Source organism: Tetrahymena thermophila (assembly GCF_000189635.1).
Source record: "Tetrahymena thermophila SB210 genomic scaffold scf_8254397, whole genome shotgun sequence".
Taxonomy (NCBI): domain Eukaryota; phylum Ciliophora; class Oligohymenophorea; order Hymenostomatida; family Tetrahymenidae; genus Tetrahymena; species Tetrahymena thermophila.
Window position 1 is genome coordinate 1 of NW_002476180.1, and position 21,415 is coordinate 21,415.

Genomic DNA, 21,415 nt, shown 5'->3' on the forward strand with positions numbered 1-21,415 from the left:
AACCCCAACCCCAACCCCAACCCCCTATTGATTATTTAAAATCTTAATAAAAAGCATTAATTAATTTAGCTGTATTTTATAAATACTAATTTCAATCTTTTTTTTTCTATAAGCAATAAATTAAAAATATGATGATTGCAGATAGTTAATTTTGAATGGTTAGTTAAACATAATTACTAAATTAAAGCTATATTTTTTTGAGATAAGGTTGATTTATTATTAATAAAAAGAAATCTATTAACATTATATGAAAATGAAAATAATTTTTGAATAATAATAAAAAAACACAAAAAAAAAGTTTTAAAATATTTTATAGCTAAATTTTTTACTAACATCAAAACAAACATCAAATGATAGGAAAGTTAGTTATAAAAAATTGAAAAATTTTTAAATTTAAAATAGCTAAAATTTTAAAGAAATTAAAGATAAATTAAAAGAGTTTGCCTTTTTTTTCAAAGCTAAAAAGCTATTAGATTAAAAATAATAAAAAGATTATTTTTTTAAAAATTATCAATCAAACCTTGTCAAGACATAACTAAATTGTCTTTGAAATGTTTTTTATATTGAAAGTAAAGTTGTATTCTTTAAATTAATGATAGATTCTGATGAAAGTAAAAATATATAGATAATAAAATTGTTTAAATATATTCTAACTCCTTTAATCATCCTAAAAACAATAGTCAAATATTTTTTATTTGATTATTTATTTTGGTAAAAAGATTAAACTGAGAATAATTCATTAGACAATAATTTATTTTGTACAAACTTGACTTTAAAATTATTTTTAAATTGACTCTTTAAATTTCGAAAATTTTTTATATTAATAAAACAATTAAAAAAACATAAAATATCCTTCTAAATTTTTGATTTGAATAAGATAAATACAAACAATCATGCTATTTGAGGAAGACACTATTGTTGAATTTATTGGTTGTTTTAAATCTATCTGCTTTTTTAATATTTTTAAGGAGATGCATTGGCTAATATCTATGGGTTCACAGAATATAAATCCAACCACTGGTTTTAGGTTTTTTAAAGTGTGTTCATATAAAATAAATTTACTGGGTTTTCATTATAGTGATATTTACTATTAGATAAATCTATAGAAGTTGATAGTCTTTTACTTACCTTCTAATCACTTTCGTTTGAAGTGCAACTTAAGTTGCTATTTAGATGTGATTTGTTACTTCCTTTGAGAGATGATTTTTCTGGTGTTTATTACCTTCTATAATTGAATGAAGAATGTCTTTGAGGAGTGTCTGAGTTTAAATTAAATCTCACCATAGATTTTGTTTTAAATTCTAAGTCATCTATTTCATTAGGATTGGTTTTTGATATGTTATAAGGTGAATTATCAGTTGATTGGGTTCTAACATTAATAGGTAAGGTATTTAAATTACTATTTTAGTTAAATATATTTTTGTTGTCATATTAACTTGTAATTCCAACTGAATATCCAGAAAGTCTAGCTGATGGTAAATCTTATAAATTTTAATTATTATTATATGATTACTTTCTAGAATAAAGTATGCTGTTTAATTTTATTTTTTATTCTTACAATATATCAAGCTATTGTTTAGGTATTTATTATAAGTTCTGCTCAAATTCATTTTGTATTTGATTATATGGATTATTACTTAGCATGCTAGATTAATTTTAATTACCTGGTGATATTGGTTTTTAATCGTTTTTTTCTTAAGGTAAATAATAACCATTATTTATTTGATTTTATTTATTTATATTTTCTAAGTTATTATTGCCATTTTAATTAGCTTAAAACTGATAAGATTTGTTTTATTTCTAACTATTTTTATCACTTTTTTTGATAGCACAACTCTCTGGATTCATGTACTATTCCAAAATAGATACCCCAAGAGAATTTTAAGAAGCTATTTTGTTAGCATTACGAGCAATCTATGGAGTGATCTCTTAAATTTTTTAAATGGAATTTTATTATTCTAATATTGAATTTGTTTGCAATTCTTTCTATTTTATAGCTTCTTCTTTCATCTTCAAAAAAATTCCAACTTGATCACTTTTATTGGAATGAGGCACTCCAAGTACCTTTATAAATTTCATAGGTTGAGTATTATTTTATGTTAAGGAGGACTAAGATAGTAATTATTAACATTAATTAGAATTATTTTATTATTTTTAGTCATTTAACTGTTATTTTTTAGGCTATTATGGTTATTTTTTCTAAATATCCTCGCTCTTTGATGAATCTTCTTATTCTAAAATATTTGTATCGCTTCTCTTCAATCTGTCTTCATAAAGGTTTTAAAGTTTTATTATGTTTTCATTATTTTTATTTATCTACTGATTTAATGCACATTAAATGTTACTTGAGTTTAATCCTTTATCTATTGAAAGAGTTACTCTTTCTGGTGAAATTTCTAATCTTTTATCATAGCAATTAGCACTTGATTTGGAAACGGAAACTATTGTATTAGGAGTAGTTAGAGAGCTTGACCTCTTTTTGGCTTCATACTATTGTATTGAATAATCAGATTGCGATGTTTCACAACCCTACCTAATAAAATCTTTACCATATTGGTTGGGATTATATGGAATGAGATTTCTACCATTTTTGTTATATCTAAAATCACATGAATCTATTTTTTGATTTAAATAGCTTTCTTGGTTATTTTCTGCTACATTTTTCAGATAGTCAGAAATACTTTAAATTTTTGTTGGGTCTTGTGTGTTTTCTTTTATTTAGAAATTATCTTCAATATTATATGTATAATTTTAATTGCTAAATCTTCTATTCATTTTTTAAGAATCTATAGAATTCTACTATCTTTCAATTTATCTTGCTTAAAGAGGGGTTGTTGTATTAACTGATCTATAAGTAACAGGTTGAGATATAGAATTTATTTTTATCTATTAAACTGATTCTAATATTTTTTTTTCGCTGTCGTTGTTAGACACATTGCAATTGTCAAAATCAGCCATTTCATTAAGCCTTTTTTTAATTATTTCACCTTCCTACATTGTGTCCTAATAGGAAGGAATTTTACCTGAGTTCTTAAAGTAATTAATTTTTGACTCTTTTTGATAAGTCTCGTCGTTATTTAGAAGATCATACAAATTTTAACCTTCTTTATTAACATTAAAATTAGTGTATGAAAAAGATAAATCAGAAGCCTCTGGTTTTTACCCCCAATTTAATTTCCCAAAGTTAATCTTTGAGTTAGAAAGCTGCTATTCTGGATTTTCAATTTAATGATCTCTATAGCTTATTGTGTACTTAGTTGAATATTTTTGGCTAGTTTGTGTTTAAGATGTTCTATTAGAGCTATTTAAAAATCCATTTTTTCCAAAATTCTAACTTACATTAAGAGAGTTCAATCTGCTATGATGGTATGTAGGGAGTTAATTTCTGTATTCGTTAATACTACTACTTCTTCTTTATGTAATATGTGGTTAATATTTATTAAAAGAAGAGCTTATCATTTAGCATGTATTTAATTTGCTGCTATTGATTTATTAATTATTTGCTTAAAATGTCTATTAGTATTCATCACTTCTATAAAAATTATTATTTGTACTTTAATTTTTATCAAGTAAGCTGGTTAAGCCTGATGAGGAATTTCCATCTACAAATATAGGCATGTACTTTGACTTGTCCATGTAATCTTATAAATAATTCCAATTAATGCTTATAAAGTCTCTTGCAGAGAACGAGGAAGAATAAAAATGAATACTGCACTCATGTATTTACTGTTTAAACTTTTTTATTTGATTCAAAGGATATTCCAAACCATCTTGAATGAATTCCTTACATACATCTTTTTTAAAAACACCCTAAATGTAAGAGTTAGTCTTTGCTGTGAAATAAAATCCTTGGCCATCTATTTAGTTATTTTTAAATATCCCTTCATACACATCGTCATTTGGCATAACTAATTTTCCAACTCCTTCTAGTTTATCTTCATCAAACAGTCCTTGCTTAATTATTTTGTAACTATCTTACTCTATTATTAAACCCAAGCCATTTAATCTATTGTGATTTCCACCAACAAAACCTAGCTTAATTTACTTATCACCATCAATACTAAAACATTTGGTAATTTTAAAATCACTTGAAAATTGCATCGAAAATTAATCTAATTATTAAATTAATTCTTCGTATTCTTTAGACAATATGATTTCTTTGAATTCTATTTGTCTTTCATTTTTGATTAATGCTTAAACTGATTTATTTGTAAGCTTAGAGAAAATAACAACTTCTTTTGGAACCTTTAAATGATCTTTAATATTGACACAGAAGTATTCATTAGAAAACTTATAAAGCTTTACTACTTAAATACCAACCTGCATTCCCTTTGAAAAATTTGCTAAAATAACTCCTATATTTGGCAAGAATATTAATGCTTTTCCATGAACTTTATCATTATGCCAATATCCAATGTAAATGTATCCATCATCGAGGATTGCAATGCCAAAGCCCTATCTTTTGTATTAAACCACATTACCTTCGAAAATCCCATTTTTGAAGTCATAGCGATAGTTCTTTTTGAGTGATTAATTTATCTAATCTGATTTATACATTTTATATAAACCAAAATAACAAAAGCTTATTTATTGTTTATTTTGCCACTAATAATTTATTGGCTTAGAATTAAAAAAGTAGTAAAATTTGGCTTGTTTTTGCAAAATCACAAATCAATTTATAAAAATAATTAATATTCACTAAAGAAAATAATCAATGATCACAATACATAAAAAAGTAGTTAATATCCATTCAATTTTAATATAAAAAAAGCTAATTTATTAATATTAAATTAATACAGATTAAATATCTTCCATTCAATTTCTATAAAGTTTACTCCTTCAATCAATAAATTTTATTCCAATTCATACAACTAAAATTATATATTCAATCTATTCTTATCCAATTTATAATTTTTGATATTTTTAATGTCAAATGAATTTAACCAAATAAAATGTTTTAAAAATATTTAATTTCCACTTTCTCACAATAAAAATATTTTTATACAATTTCATTATAACATTTCTCATTCATTTAAACTATTTTTATAAATAAAAATATTTAAATCTACAAAAAAAACTTTGCAACAATATTTATTTTTTTATTATTTAAAATTAAATTATTTTTTACAATTCTCATTTATTTTTTCAAATAGAATTAGCTTGTTGAATTTATTAGAATATATTATTTTAAAAATAATTCATGTAAATTTCAATTAGAAAATTATCAATTTCAATTAAAATATTTTTACAATTCTCATTCCTTTTTTCAAATAGAATTAGCTTGTCGAATTTATTAGAATATTTTTTATAAAATAATTCATGTAAATTTCAATTAGAAAATTATCAATTTCAATTAAAATATTTTTACAATTCTCATTTCTTTTTTCAAATAGAATTAGCTTGTCGAATTTATTAGAATATATTATTTTAAAAATAATTCATGTAAATTTCAATTAGAAAATTATCAATTTCAATCTAATAAATTTAAAAGAAATATTTTATTTTAAAAATGAATTTTAAAATTCAATTGATAATAAAATAAATAAAATAAAATATACCATACATACTGATTAAAAATCCAATAAATAATATTGTTTTATCAAAGAAATTTGCCTTTTTAGTTTTAATTTTATTATATTTTTTTATTTTTTTAACCAACTTTTAAGGTGATAAATTTATCGAACTTTCAATTATTTTACTATCTTCTTCTTAGGCTTCATAGAGAGAGCTAAACAAATTAATTTCTTAGATGCCATAGCTTTTTACTAAAATTTTTTAAGCTTGCTTAGCTTTTCCAAATTATAATTTATAAGGAACTAAATATATGATGAAAAATCCAGCTAAAGAACCTGTCATAATGGTGAATTTATATTATAAGTTGCTTTCTGCAAGATTTATAAATACAAAAAATGAAGCAAAAACTATATTTAAAATAATTTTCATTCTCTTTTTTACTTATAATATATTTTATTCCTTTTTAGATACTACAATAAGATTTAGTAAACTATTTCTTAGCAAGATATACCTGTAACTTAGATTCTAAAGGAAATGATAAACCATAAAAATCTTAACAATTATAGTAAAAGAGTTATCATTAAAATAATCAAAGATAAAGTTATCTTAGTCTTCGTTTATAGGTTACAACCCTGAAATAGTATAAGATCCCACTATTCCAACAATACTATAAATTAAAAAAACAATAATTGTGCTTGCTTTAACAGATAATTTAGATTATTTTGATACTTATTTATTTTAAAAAGTAAGCATTTGATGTAAATACAATTAATTTTCATATGCAAGATTATTGCTCGATAAAAGATTTGCTATTTATAGAACAGAAATTTAGTCAAATTAAATATTTAAGTCATTTTTTTTAAGTTAACTTGAGAATATTTATAAAATATAGGCAATGTATATCAGGATACATAATGAACTCAAGAGATATGCTATTGATTTTATATTATAAATTTATTATTTTTTTCTTTTTAGTATTATTAATAATAAAAGAGGACTAATTATTAATGTAGAAATAGCCATTTGATATGGTAATTTTTTATTGATGAAGTAGAATATTATTTATGAAAACATCCCTAGCGCATAAAAACTATAAAGTAGCGTTAGTTATAATAAGTAAATAACTGACATTATTAAGTAACACTATCCCCATTTTCTTCCAATTTGTCTGCTAACTACCACGTCCATACTTTCATTCGAAGTTTTCATGTTTTTCAAATAAACCTAATATTTATAAAGAAAAATAATTTCTTTCATGCCTATATTAATATATAATCTAAATATTCTTCAAATAATGAAGCATATAGTATTATATAAAATTCATGAGAGAAATAATAAATAGAATCAAATCTATCTCTTTTAAACCCAATAAAATTAACTAATATATGTTTGTTAATTGTAAAGTTAATAGCGTTGAATTTTCTTAGTTTATTACTTTTTCTGTTGAATAGCTTATGAAACCTTGAATAAGAAGTATCAATACTGATAGAAATTCTCCATTTTTCTTAAAAGAAAGAGGATAAATTGGTAGAGCAGAAACAATAGTGGTACAAACTAGCACATTGATTTCAAATATTATTCTATTCATTTGTAATTTTTATATTAAATATTTTTAATAAAAGATTCAGAATAAATCTAAATTTAGTAAATTAACATTTCCCGAAAATAGAAATTAGAATTACTATTACAAATTACTTTCCAAAATACTTTTCTTACCTTGTAATATGAAAAGTAAAATCTAACTTATCTAAATTTTCTCAAGCTTTCTATGAATTATTTTGACTTTTACCATAAATTCTATAGAATCTACTTTGTTTATTTTGATAAATAAATATTTTGTAAATGAAAATATCATAAAACTAAAGTGCCTTTTTATACTAGGAAACTAATAGAATAAGCTGACTAAAAAACTTTCATTATAGTTACTAAACTGTGATAATTACCATAAAGCTTTAATTAAATGGAAAGATAATTTATATATTATTTTATTTAACAATAATTATTTTAAAACAAAATAAATTATTATAAACATTAATAATCATTTGATAATAAGTAGAAAGAAAATTTTTTTTAATTCAAATCAAAATTTAAAATTATATTTTATTTTTCATGCTTCTACAAATAAACAATAAAGAAGCATTTTTTATTATTTTGTAGTATTTTAAGTTAAATATTTTGCTTAATTAAAATGTTTTATTCATAAAAGTTATAATATAAATCTAAAATTTAAAAAATAATTCAATAAAATTATTAATTAATTAACTAAAAAAACTTAATTTTTAAAAGATAAAAACATATCAAGAGTACTTATAAGTATAAAATTTACTCTTCTTTACATAAATTCACTTTTATATTTTTTTATTTCAAAAATTTTATATAATAATTAATTTAACACCCTTATTATGTAAAATATGTTCAATTTTTTTCTATCATCCTTTTATATTTTTTTTCTATTATGCTTGATTTTCATAAAAAACAGCTTTCATCATGGATATTTCATTTTATAATACGATAGTAAAATTTTTTAAAAAGGCTATGTCATTTTTCAATAAGGAAACTTTATTTTTCTATTAGATTAAATAATTTTTCTATTCGGCTATTTCTTTTTTTATTTAGGCTAAGTAATTTTTCCATTAGGTAATATCTCTTTTCATTTTAGGAATATCACATTTATTTTTAGCAACATCATCTTTAATTTCTGGAATAACAGGTAATTTTATTTCAGGAATATCATTTCTCGTTTCAGGAATATTATATTTCATTTCAGTAATATCATTTTTCATTTCATCAAGATATTATTTAATTTCATCAAAGTCTTTTTTAATTAGATCCATATCATTTTTCATTTCAGCACAATATTTTTTCATTTCATCAACATCTTTTTAAATTTCATCTATATCTTTTAATATATCAGAAATGTCATTATTCTTTTTATCTTTATCATCCCTCATTTCATAGTTATCAAGTTCAACTTATGGTAATCTACTATTATCTATATTATTTTACCTATCACTATTTTAGATGTTTGAATTATCTGTATTTTGATTGCTAATGGTCATTTTTTATTTAATTTAAAATTTTAATTAATTAAATAATTAATTTTTTAATAAATATTATAAATATTTAATAAATCTTTAATTTATCAAATACTATTTATACATTAAAATTTAAAGAGGTGTTAAAGGAAAATAATTTGAAATCAAAAAAAAAAAATAAATAAATATTGATTTTTAATATATAGGTAGCATAATATTTTTGTAATTCAGACTTATATACTTTGGATAGTTTCAGAGCTCCTCTTAAAAATAGAATAGATACAAAATAACAATAATCTTATTTACTTGTAAATGACTTTTAAGATTCAATTTATTACAGAATAAATAAAATAAAGTATCCCATACATACTTATAAAAAATCCGAATAATAAAATAGCTTTATCAAAAAAATTTGCTTTTTTAAGACTTGTTTTGAAGAAATCTTTTTTTAATTTTTTTAGCTAAATTAATTAAGGTAATAACTTTGATTGACTTTCTATTAATTTGCTATCTTCTTCCTAAGCTTCCTATATTGAAGAAAAAGGAGTAGAATCTTGAATACTTAAGTTTTTAAATAATATTCTTTGAGTTTACTTAAATTTTCCAAATTAAAGTTTGTAAGGAATTAAGTAAATGATAAAAAACCCTGCTAAAGATCCAGTCATAACAGTAAATTTGTATTACAAGTTACTTTATTCAATGTTAATAAATGTTAAAAATAAAGGAAATATAATATTAAATATTAATTTCATTCTTTTTTTTATCTGCTTACTATCTTAAATTTATTTTGAAATCAAAATAAGCCTCAATAAACTTTCCCTTAATAACAAATATTTGTAACTTAAATTTTAGAAAAAATGGCTAATCATAAAAATTTTAACAACAACTGTCAAAGCATTATCACTGAAATAGTCAAAAATGAAATTATTATTGTTTTAGTCCAATGGCTATCTATTTTATATACTGTAAGATCCTAAATTTCCGACGAGGATATAGATTATAAAAATGATTAAAGTAGAATATTTGACAGACAATTTAGATTACTTAGCTACCCTCTAATTTTAAAATGTCAATATCCAGTGTAAGTATAATTAATTCACATATGCAAGATTATTGCTTGACAAAAGATTAGGAATTTATAGTATGGATATATATTAAAGTTAAGAGTCAAGACGATCAATTTCATAGTGACTAAAAAAAATCACCATTATGTAAATTATGTATATTAATATTGATAGCGAACTTAAGAGAAAAGCTTTTGATTTTATATTACAAATAGACTTTTTTTTTCTTTTAATTATTATAAAAAATAGTAAAGGGCTAATTAATAATGCAGAAATAGGCATGTTATATTCCTGTTAAATCTTCTCTTTAAAAATGATATCGATAAAGTAAAACACTATTTAGGAAAACATGTTTAGAGCTTAAAAGCTATAGAGCAATGTTAATTGAAGCAAATAAATAATTGACACAATCAAATAGCATTAACCCCACTTTCTTCCAATTTATCTACTGACAACAATATCCATGCTTTCATTTTTATATCTCATATTTTTTAAATAAACCTTTTTTAAGATAAATAAAATTAATGATAGAAGTTATTTTAGTAAAATAAAAAGAATTATTTTCTAAAATAATCATTCAAACTAAAAATACTTTATCACTTTTAAAATCAATTTTTGTTAAGATGAATATTTCAAAGAAACAATATCTAAAAATTACCTTTTCAGCCTAAAAGCTAATAATACCTTAGATAAATAATGATAAAGTTGATAGCACTTCACCGCTTTTTTAAAAAGAAAGAGGATATACTGGTAGAGCAGAAACAATGGTAGTACAGACTAAAAGATTAACTTCATAAATTATTTGCATCATTTTTATTGATTAATTATTTATAATAATTTTTGCTAATTTTTTTATCAAAAACCAAAATTAATAATCTACAAAATATATATTCCAAATTCATAAGATATAAACCAACTTGTTAAAATTAGTTTCCAAATTATCAACAGCAGACAGGTACTAGACTAAATTATATTCTTATAAATAAACCTAAATAAAGTATTCAAATAAATAATTATTGGATTATTATTTTAAAAATAAATGAAATCATATTTAAAATATTTAATAATTCATAAAAGATTTTAAAGTCAACAAAAAATCAAATGCTTTCTTTTTTATTTTTTAAAATTAATTTCAAAACATTTTTTAAATAAAAACTAAATAGAAATAACTAAATTTTTGATTTTAACAAACTTTTAATGAAGAAACAATTTTTTAATTATTTATTTATTTATTATTTTTCCAATTTTTGTAATCGTTTGAATATATTGTTGAGTTTATAATGAATGGCAGACAGAAAATAGACTAAATTATAATTCTTAAAAATAATTCAATTAAAATATTCTAATAAGTAACGATTAGATTTATATTCTACACATAAATAAAATTTATTTAAAATAATTAAAAATAAATTTTTATATAAGAGTGATTAAATATAAAAATAATTGAAGCCTTAACTAAATTAAAAGTCAATAAAAAATAAATAAATATTTAAAATTTTATTATAAAAATTAGATAAATTTTACATTTTAAAAAATTAATTAATTTTAAGACATTCACTAATTAAAAATAAATAAAAAATAGTTTATTTATTAATTTTAGTGTATTTTTAATGAAGAAACTATTATTTGTTATTTTCAGAAAACTTCTTTAATTTTTTGCCAGTCGTTTAAAGATACTGTTAAATTTATAGTTGATGAAGGCTCTGCTGACTAATTAAAAAAAAAAATTAATAAATTTATTTATTATTTTTTTTATTACTTCTTAATTAAACAAAACAGCGCCCAACTTTTTAAGACTTTTAGATGACAATTCCCCTTTAGCAATTTCAATTTTTTGCTTAAATGAATTGGAGTTCTTCTATAACTTCTTAGTGACTTCGCTGCATATTCTTTAAATATAAAAAATTTTAAATCACCAGATCTATTAAAATTAAAAATACTTGTAAGCTTCATATTTAAGAGCTTCTATTTATTTGTGTTCTTGATTTAAGTATTCTTTGATGTTTTAGTCCTTTTAGCTAACGTTTTTGTCTTTAAGAGAGCTTAAATCTATAACTTACTTACTAGCTAGTATTTTAAGACCATCATGGTGCACATTTGTAGCTTTATTAAGCTATTACTATAAGAAGGAAATTTGATTTTCATTATTGTTCTTTTCTTTTAATTTTTTGAAAATCTTTAAGTTGTCAGATTCATTAGATAGAGTTTTTATTCTATCTTTTAAGTCTTTTGCTCTTAAAATGTTATTTTCTGTCTCATAATATTTAACTAAATCAAATTAATCTTCATCAAATTAGCCATACATCAAGCTTTATCTTGAGCCTATTAATTACAAAATATTTTTTTAATTTTTCTCTGTTGAAAGTTATTTATTTATTTATTTATTTAGATATTTAATTTTTATTACTTGATTTAGGAGTATCACCGAAATTCTTTGATAGAGAAGATTTAAGTTGAAGAGGGCCTTATGAATTTTTTTGTAATGAAGATCTGATTATTTAAGGATTATTTTTAAGATTTTTAACTTCTTCCTAGCTCTCCTTATATTTCTTCTTCATGTTGTCTAATTCTTTCTAGATTATATCAGTAGCTTCTTTAAAACTCTTTTCTTTGTCTTAGAATCTCTTTTTCTCTGCTTCTAAAACTGTGACTTTTTCACTCGTTATCTATAATTTTACTAATAAAAAATAAAATTATTATTATACAAAGCATAATTAATCTAAATTCATTTAATACCAACTCTCTACTCAAGAGTTTATTTTATTTTAGTTAAATTATCTATTTCTTGCTCTAGCTGAATTATTTTTTGCTTGCTTCCTTTTAACTCTTCATTAAGTTTTTTTTCACTTTCAATAGTTTCTTCAATTTCATCTATTTATTACTTAATTTGTTAAACGATTTATGACCAGTATGAGTTGTTCTCTAAAATATCATTCTATTTGGTAATCTATCCCTACTAAATTTTTTAGTCAGCATCTGCATTCAAGCTGCTCAATAAATTAGCCACATCACTAATTACTTTTCTAAATTATTGCACTTTCTCTCTCTCTTCTTTTTATTCATCCTAATTTAATTATTTATTTTGAAATAGTTTAATAAATTTTATTTAAAAAATATTTTTATTCAAAAAAGAAAAAAACAATTTTTTACAGTCTCTTCTTTTTCATCAATTTAATCTTTTAATTCAGTTTTAACAGGTGTAAAGAAAGTTCCAATTTTTTCATCTTAAATTGAATCAAAGACAGTTTATAAAGCTGCATTGCACTCTACTAATTTTCCTAATTTTAGATTATTCAATATAACTCCTGTTTCTAAGTTCTTAGAAAATTCATAAATTCTCTTTTCAAGAGTATTAAAAAGTATATCACTGTTCAGACCGTTTACATATTTGTTTAAGAATATTTTAGAGATAAGCTAAACACGAATCAATTAAATATTCTTTTTAATGTCAACTGATTGAATCAGTTACTGTAATCCATCCTTGATAGCTATTTCTTACTCTTTTAATTTATTGTTAGCAGTTAATATTGGGTCCAAAGATACTTTAGGTGAAATATTATCTTCCATGAGATGTTTTAAAACAAGTTCTATGAAAATACCTCCAGCAACAAATGAAGAATTGCAAGGATTTTTAACTAATAAATTTAACTCCTCGTTGTCTTAAGTATTTGCTTAATTTTTTAAATATAATTTGAATTAAAATAAATTTATATAATGAAAAATAGAAAGTAATTTTAAGGGAGATGAGGATGGATGGACAATATAAAAATTTTTTTATTTTTTTTAAATGGCTGAAATATAAATAATGAGAAGAGACCCCATTTTGTTTTTATCTCTCCTTTATTGTGTTTTAAAGGTTTTTCTATTTAATATTAAAATATTTTTTTACTTAAAGAGACATCGAATCTTCTAAGATAATAAATGTATAAGTTTGTCTGTTCTAATAATTAAATAATCCATAAGAAGATATTTAAATTTTCTTCTTTCACAATTTGATCTGTGTGTCTCTATAGATACAAATAAAGTTCTTAATGTAATAATTCAGCCTTCTAGATGAGCTTTTGGATATTTGTCAAAAGTTTGATTCCTTCTGAATTAATTTTCTCAGTAATTGATTCAGGAATGCATGATAAATAAGCTTGACTCTTAAATTTAGATTCAATTTGGGTATTTATGCTTTCAATAGAACTTTGAAGATATTGCTAAATAATTAACATTTATTATTTTATTTTATAAATTTATTAATTAAAATTACCTTATAGATTTCTCTTTTTTCTTAGTACAATTCCTACTAAGACTCAAGCAATTTTTGGATATTTGTGCTTTACTTTCCTTCCGAATTGTTTTAAATGACAGCATTTTCACTAGCCTCAAGTTTCATGTTTTCTGATTATTCCTTGTAGATTTTTGCTCTTTGCTTAAGCTTTTCAATATTTTTCTCTTAATCAATAATCTACTCCTCCTTTTCTTAAACAAGTCTTTTTTGTTCATAAATTTGATACTCAAGATTGTTTATCTGGTCTCCTAAATCTTTTATTGTTAAATCATAGTTTTCAAATAGTTCATCATTAACACTTTTGATTTCTTTGAAATTCTTAATTTCTTTTTTAAGATCTGTTATTTTATCTTCAAGAACTTAATTTTACTCTGTTAAATTTTCTACCATTTCTACTGCTTCTGATTACTCATCTAATCTTTCTTTTAATTCCTCGATGTCTTCGTTCTTATTTCATAAAATAGATTTAAATAATAAATGAAAAATAAAAAGGATTACCTTTTTTTTAATCTAATCTTCTAAATCTTATATTTTTGCTTCTAGATCAATAATCTTAGATTCTAATTATGGTTAATTTTCTATCTTGCTTTCAAGCTCAATAATTTTTTCTAACAAATCTATCTTTTCAAGTTCAAATTAATCATTTAAAAGTTAGACAGCTTGTTTTAATCTAGCATTAGCCTTAATAAGTTCAGAGTTAACTGAATCACCTGAAACATCTTATCCTTCAATAACAATACCTTTCATAGCATCTTCTAGTTAGATATCAGCAAGTTATTTTTCTTCTTTAAGCTATTTGATTTCTAGGTCTTTTTGTTGTATCTGTTCCTTAAGTTCATCCAATTTATGCTCAAGTGTTTCTTTTTAAATTGTCAAACCCTCAACTAATTGTTCTGATTCTTCAGCTGCTTTAAGAGCTTCATGAAGTAGGTCTAACTCTTCCTCCAACTTAGAGTAGTTTTCTTTGGACTAAAGCAACTATGTATTAGTCTCTTAATGTTTCTATTGTTCATTTTTAAGCTCATCTTAAATAGTTTTATTTTATTCTTGCAATGCTTTATTTTAGTCTTAAAGTTCAGATATGCGCTTTAAAAAACCATCATTTTAATTTTGCAAATCTGATGTTCTAATTGTAAACTATTGCAACTATTCTTCCTTTTGAAGTAAATTAAAAAGTAATTAGATTTTATCTTCTACTCAAAATAAATTATTGATAGAATAAAATAAATATATTTGTTTGAATAATTATTTACTTTGTTTTCAATCTCTTCTTTCAACATATTTATTTCAGAGTCCTTTAAAGAAAGTTATTCTTCCAACTATTTAATTCCTTAGCTAGATTAAGAAGCAGATTACTGTTGAACCTATGAAGACGAAGGAATTTTAGATTAATTTGTTGCAGATTTTTCTTAAATATTTTTAATTAATTTTTAAGCTGTCGGTCCTAATACTGTAGTTCCAGTCCCTCCTCCTTATGTTGAAGCTGTTGATTTAGTTCCAACTCCCATCCCTAAAGGTTTAGTAAGAATTTTTTTCTCAACAGGCTTTTCTGCTTAAGGAGGTTATTCTGTTTATTGCTTTTCTTTAGGTGGGGTAGGTTGTTTAATTTGCTGAATCAATTGAATATGCTTTTCTTTTACAAACATGCAATGCTAATCCCTCCCTTAAAAGTATTGCTTTCCATTGAATTAACCATTATGAGATCCTTTAGGTAACTATTAAAAGTAATAATAAAAATTAATAAATATGATTAAATGCAAAAAATTTATTACATCTAACTCAACTCCTATCCAAATGCCTTCTTTTCCGTCAAGCTTAATTTATTTCAAAAAATTGATAGAATTAACTTAAATTTGTAAATAAATCATACTTGACCAATGTATAAAATGGTTCCTTCCTAGTCTTTATTAGCGTTATTTGTTAATTTAATCCTATCGTTAACTTTGAAAGCACTCTCTGCCATTATTGCTTTTCAATTATGTTTTATATCAAAAGATTCCTAATTTAGATTGAACAAACTAAATCAATTTAAATACTAAAAAATTAATAAATTCTTATAATTTATTTATTTAATATAAAAATAAAAATATCAATTAATCTGCATACTTAAAAAAGTGCGTGTAGCGAAAAAGCAAGTAAGTAGTTTTTTAATAATATAGTATTAATGTTTAAATATAATTCAAATACAATTTTTTTTATTTTTTAATATTATTTTTTTTACAAATAATATTTTAATTAAATTTTTTTAATAATAAAATAATTTTAATTCAATTTATAAAATTTTATTTTAGCATTTATTAATTTATTTTATACTATTGAAAGTAAAGTATAATTAACTTTTACAAAATAACTTTTTTTAATGAATAAATTAAACATCCTAAAACGTCATTATTGAAACAATTTTAAAATTTTTCTTTCATAAAATAAATAATTTTAAAACCTAAATCTTATTTTAAAAATTAAAGAAAAATAATTAGCCTTTTTGCTAAAAATATTCTGTTTATACAGTAATTAGCTTTAAAATTGCGAATGTTGACTTGTTTTTATATATAAATCTATTTTACAAATTACTATCAAAGAATTAAATCTAGTTTAAGTTATAAATTAAATTTTTAATAAATAAATTTTTTATAATAAAATGTCATTAAAAATGTTTTAAATATTTACTACATAAAATAAATAATATTATAAGCTAAAATAAATATTTAAATAACTAGAAGTATAAAAATTAGCATTTTTTACTATTAAAATTATAGGAGATAAATAATTATTTTAAATTTATATTTATTGTGTTAAATATTATCTTAATAATAAATATATTATTATTCCAAAATTAATTTATCTGAATGATAAATAAATTTTTATTAAATTTTGTTTAAAAATTATTGAGTACAACTGAATGAAGTTAAGGTATTTTAATAGCATCGTTATTTATTAAATAATTTAAAATTTGAAAATTTACACAATAAATTATTGACAATTTTATGGGTTGGTGTTGATTTAAAGTTCATTTGTATGAAAACTTTTTGAGTAAATAAAATAAAAATAAAAATTTAAAGATACTAAAGTTTAAGTCTAATAAAAAAAATATTTTAGAAAGTTCTATAAGATATTATTTTGGATTTATGATCTTTTAATAGTTAAAATGTGATGAAAAAATTTGAAAGAAAAGATTTAAAATTTATTTTAGAATTGAAATTTTAAATAATTTTAGAAATATAATATCAAAAAATACTAACAACTTTCAAGACTATAATTTTAATATTATAAATTTATAATAAAAAGTAATAATTTGAGATTTTAGAAATTAAATTTGATGAAATTTATCTTTAAAAAATTTATTGAATGAATATAATTGACTGATTTATGCAAGAGTGAACTAATGGATCAATGAATTATGTATGTCATCAAGATAAAAAAATACGAGCGATAAGTTTTATGATTTAAACAATAAATAAAATATAATAAAAAGATAAAGAAGTGAATTGAAAAGTATCAAAAATATATTTATTTTTGCATTGATTGATTTGAAGAGAAGAAAAAGGCAAATAAAAGCATACAAACAATATATTAATAGTAAATAAAATCAAATAATAGAAGGAAAGGAATAAATAAATAAATTAATAAATCAAAAAGCAGTAAATAAAAGCAAAATATATTAAAAATAAATAAGTATTTTTAATCTCCAGTAAAAAAGGGAATAATAGAGAGAGAGAGCAAAAGAGGCTATCGTTTTGCAAATAATTCAATAAGAAATAATTATATATAAGCTAAAGAGCTAATAAATACTCTAGTATATTAGTTAATATCAATACACATTAATATTTTTAAAGGGAAATCCTTTTTAAGCGAAATAAAAATTGAATTATTAAAACATAGATTTCAAACAAACTGGCTGACTGACTGATTTAAAAATTAAGAACTCAAAAAGTTTCATTAATTTTATTAAGATAAGTACTCTAAAACAAATAGACATATTAAAACCTTTAAATAAGCCTTAATGACAGAAAAACTTGCAATTAGCGGAGAAATTCCTCAATCAAGATTTGGACACACAATAACATAGATTAGCAAAAACATAGTTATTCTATTTGGTGGTGCCACAGGCGATACTGGCAGATACAGCATAACAGGAGATGTTTTTTCTTGTGATTTAAATCTACGTCGCTGGAAGAGATTAAATCCAAAGGGTAACGGTCCTACAAATAGAGCAGCTCATTGTGCTGTCTCTATTGATAACAATAATAAACTTATAATCTTCGGTGGAGCTGTTGGAGGTAAATTAATTTAAAATAAATATGTTTTCTCTTTAAGTATAAATATTTGAATTTTTCCAAAAACATAAGATAACCTCCTTTAGATTAAGCAACCTATTCAAGGGTGTTGTTTGCAAAAATAGATAATTTGTTTATCAAAATTTGAAATTTTATTGGACAGACACAGTCTTATTATAAATTTATTTAATCATAAAAAATATCTATTTTATATCAATCAATATTCCAGTTTTAAGTAAAAGCAAATAGAACTAATAAATTTTATATAGAAATTAAATTGCCTTTAGTAAATGAATAGATGAATGAAAAAGGCTTATTTTCAGACAAAATGTACTTTATTGAGTGTTATGTTATATATTTTAGAAATTTAAATTCAACTTTTGCTAAATTAGTGAAATCTAAATTTAAATCAATTTATTAAATTAGGAGTTAATTTAATAACCACTCGAATCAATGAAAATAGGCTGGCTAGTCTAGTCTGTCTAGTCTATTTTATAATTTAGACTGATCAGAAAATAAAATAAAGCATTTTATATATAATAAAAATTACAAAAAAATAGATAAACTACTAACTTTATATTTAGATATTTCTATCCCATACTTATCAATTTGTTTTAATTAATATTTTCTAAATCTAATAGGTGGTGGATTAGCAGATGATAATTTGTACGTTTTAGATTTTAGCAATGGCGAAGATTAAACTTATTGGTTGACTATACCAATAGTAGGTAGTACACCTGGTAGAAGATACGGACATTCCATGGTCTTTATAAAACCATTCTTGGTAGTATTTGGAGGAAATACTGGTAATGAACCTGTTAATGACTCATGGTCTCTAAATTTAGAAAAATCTCCTTATTGCTGGTAGAAATTAGAGTGCTCAGGTGATATTCCTTAGGTCAGAGTTTATCACTCTGCTGCTTTATGTACTTCTGGAGCTGCAAATGGTATGATGGTTATATTTGGTGGTCGTACCTCTGACTCCTTTGCTTAAAGCGATACCTGGGGTTTACGTAGACACAGAGATGGTAGATGGGATTGGGTGAAAGCTCCTTATAAAAATAATACAGAAATGCCTATTTCTAGATATTAGGTAATTATGATGATAGAAACAGAATAAAAATTCTTTTTCATTTTTAATAAATATAATTTGTTTATTTTAATATTATCATAAAAAATAGCATAGCACAGTTTTCTAAGGACCATTAATGTTTGTGATTGGAGGAAGAAGCAATTAAATGAACGATTAGATACATTTAGAAATTTATGACACTGAAACAAGTGATTGGCACAAATTTGCCGGAATCAATCGTTTTAGACATTCTGTTTGGATCATGGAAAATTTCTTATATGTACATGGAGGTTTCGATACAGAATCCCCAAATATTCCCACAGATTCTATTTTGAGATTAGACTTAGTTAGATTGTTATCACCCTACCCAAATTTGATGAGGTAGATGCAAAAATAAGAAGCTATTAAAGCAACATAGAGCAGAAGACCAGAAAGCAATACTGCTATGGCTATTGAAATTGGTAATAATACTAATGTAAATCAACCAATAATTAAACCACCTAATAATCCAAAGCCTTAAAATCCTTACTTAGCTTCTGATGTAGTAGTAGCTGTTAAATCTGATCCTCATTAAGAAACATAACCTCTTAAAAAGTATCCTCTCAACAGTCTTGTCAAGGAAAATATTAAAATAAGTAAATAATTTTTTATCAAATATTTTTCCTTTCTTTCTTTCTTTCTTTCTTTCTTTCTTTCTTTCTTTCTTTCTTTCTTTCTTTCTTTCTTTCTTTCTTAAAATAGAAAATAAACAAGCTATTTTTCTTTTAAAAATAAAAAACTTATTTATTTTTTATTTTCTGTTTGCTTTTTTATTTGAGGAGGTAATGAAATTTATTCATTTTAATAAAAGATTAACACCAAAGATTTTAAAACGATGGTACGATGAAAAAGCAATATATTTAAACGATTATTCAACCTTTTATTGACAGCTTGCTCTAACCTGAGAACGAAAATTCTATGCAGAGAGATTTGTTAAGCTAAATCCGTAGAGAAAATATTATCAAATTATGTGATGAAGTTCAAAAGGTTTTCGAAAGAGAAACTATGGTTTTAAAAGTGCGTGCTCCTTTAAAAATATTTGGAAGTATAAATGGACAATATGATGATTTAATGCGTTTCTTCAATCACTTTGGTGCTCCATGTGATAGTGATTTGATGGACAGAGATATCGATAGTAATGATTATTTATTCTTGGGTAACTACGTTGGTAGAGGTTCTGCTTAATTAGAAGTCATTCTGCTACTTTTCTCTTTAAAATTAAAATATTAAGATTAATTCCATATGATTCGTGGTAATATGGAAGATAAAAGAATCAACAAAGCTATGGGCTTTGCTGATGAGTGCTATCAAAAATTCAACGAAGATATAAATGAACCAAATTCTATCTTTTAACGTATTAATAAAGTATTCGAATACATGCCTATAGCTGCTGTTATACAGGATAGTTTCTTAGCTTTACATGGTGGTATTGGAACTACTTTGCGTGCTATTGAAGAAATTGATAATATTCCTCGTCCTTTAGAAATTATTTAAGACCCTAAAACATACCAACATAAAGTAGCTTTAGAATTACTTTGGAGTGATCCAGTTTTAAATGAAAACCAATTAGAGAACGCTGATAATATCGAACATGATATTTTCTAATTGAAGAATATTACTCGTTTCGGTAGCTAACGTATTAGTAAATTTATGTAAGAAAATAATATAAGCTTGATAATTCGTTCTCACGAACCTGTCTACTAAGGTATTTAAATCTAAAATAACAATGTAATTACCCTATTCTCGAACACCAATTACTGTAATAGATATCAGAACTAAGCTGCAATTCTTTCTATAATGAAATAACTCTAGATGCAGCCTAAAGTAATCCAACCAATAATCAACGTCAACAATAAAAGCTAATGGATAGATCTAGAAGCTATGATGGAAATTAGAAAATAAATCAATAAAAACAATATCATGGTAGATTAAGAGGAAATTATTCTTCGTAAAAGATAACCTACTCCTCCTAGAGATAAAGATCCTTACAAAAGTTGATTTGATTCTCTTATTATACCTAATATTGAGTAATTTTAAATATAGTTTAGCAAGCAAACTAACTTATATAAATATATAAAAATATAAGCTTGATTTTAATATTCAAATATAAATTTTTCATTCATTTGATTTTTGTTTTATTA

General features: G+C 22.6%; 7 protein-coding genes across 7 annotated transcripts; 2 read left to right on the forward strand and 5 right to left on the reverse strand. All coding sequences in view use genetic code 6, as the record gives it.

Moving 5' to 3' along the window:
* Positions 1–789: 789 nt before the first annotated feature.
* Positions 790–4,656, reverse strand: TTHERM_00823370 (MORN motif protein; the record flags this gene model as incomplete). The annotated part of the gene is made up of 1 exon (XM_001031443.2): positions 790–4,656. A coding segment is annotated over one exon (3,765 nt), but the record flags the coding sequence as incomplete, so codon positions are not given.
* Positions 4,657–5,827: 1,171 nt separating this feature from the next.
* TTHERM_000823373 (hypothetical protein) lies at positions 5,828–6,150 on the forward strand (the record flags this gene model as incomplete). Its single annotated transcript, XM_012800002.1, has 2 exons — positions 5,828–5,860; positions 5,995–6,150. The coding sequence occupies 2 exons, from the start codon at positions 5,828–5,830 to the stop codon at positions 6,148–6,150; spliced, it is 189 nt and encodes a 62-aa protein (XP_012655456.1).
* A 214-nt stretch (positions 6,151–6,364) lies between these two features.
* Positions 6,365–6,667, reverse strand: TTHERM_000823377 (hypothetical protein; the record flags this gene model as incomplete). The annotated part of the gene is made up of 1 exon (XM_012800003.1): positions 6,365–6,667. The coding sequence occupies one exon, from the start codon at positions 6,665–6,667 to the stop codon at positions 6,365–6,367; it is 303 nt and encodes a 100-aa protein (XP_012655457.1).
* A 1,276-nt stretch (positions 6,668–7,943) lies between these two features.
* On the reverse strand, positions 7,944–8,573 carry TTHERM_00823380 (hypothetical protein; the record flags this gene model as incomplete). The annotated part of the gene is made up of 1 exon (XM_001031444.3): positions 7,944–8,573. The coding sequence occupies one exon, from the start codon at positions 8,571–8,573 to the stop codon at positions 7,944–7,946; it is 630 nt and encodes a 209-aa protein (XP_001031444.1).
* Positions 8,574–8,875: 302 nt separating this feature from the next.
* On the reverse strand, positions 8,876–10,424 carry TTHERM_000823383 (transmembrane protein, putative; the record flags this gene model as incomplete). The annotated part of the gene is made up of 2 exons (XM_012800004.1): positions 8,876–10,114; positions 10,272–10,424. The coding sequence occupies 2 exons, from the start codon at positions 10,422–10,424 to the stop codon at positions 8,876–8,878; spliced, it is 1,392 nt and encodes a 463-aa protein (XP_012655458.1).
* An 824-nt stretch (positions 10,425–11,248) lies between these two features.
* On the reverse strand, positions 11,249–15,852 carry TTHERM_00823400 (CAP-gly domain protein; the record flags this gene model as incomplete). Its single annotated transcript, XM_001031446.2, has 12 exons — positions 11,249–11,323; positions 11,373–11,502; positions 11,554–11,935; positions 12,021–12,290; positions 12,350–12,677; positions 12,764–13,284; positions 13,503–13,815; positions 13,869–14,336; positions 14,388–15,044; positions 15,143–15,604; positions 15,662–15,703; positions 15,760–15,852. The coding sequence occupies 12 exons, from the start codon at positions 15,850–15,852 to the stop codon at positions 11,249–11,251; spliced, it is 3,741 nt and encodes a 1,246-aa protein (XP_001031446.2).
* Positions 15,853–17,889: 2,037 nt separating this feature from the next.
* Positions 17,890–21,272, forward strand: TTHERM_00823410 (serine/threonine-protein phosphatase; the record flags this gene model as incomplete). Its single annotated transcript, XM_001031447.3, has 4 exons — positions 17,890–18,166; positions 18,805–19,256; positions 19,345–19,870; positions 20,086–21,272. 4 exons carry the CDS (start codon positions 17,890–17,892, stop codon positions 21,270–21,272), a joined length of 2,442 nt encoding a protein of 813 aa, XP_001031447.1.
* Between the last annotated feature and the right edge of the window lie 143 nt (positions 21,273–21,415).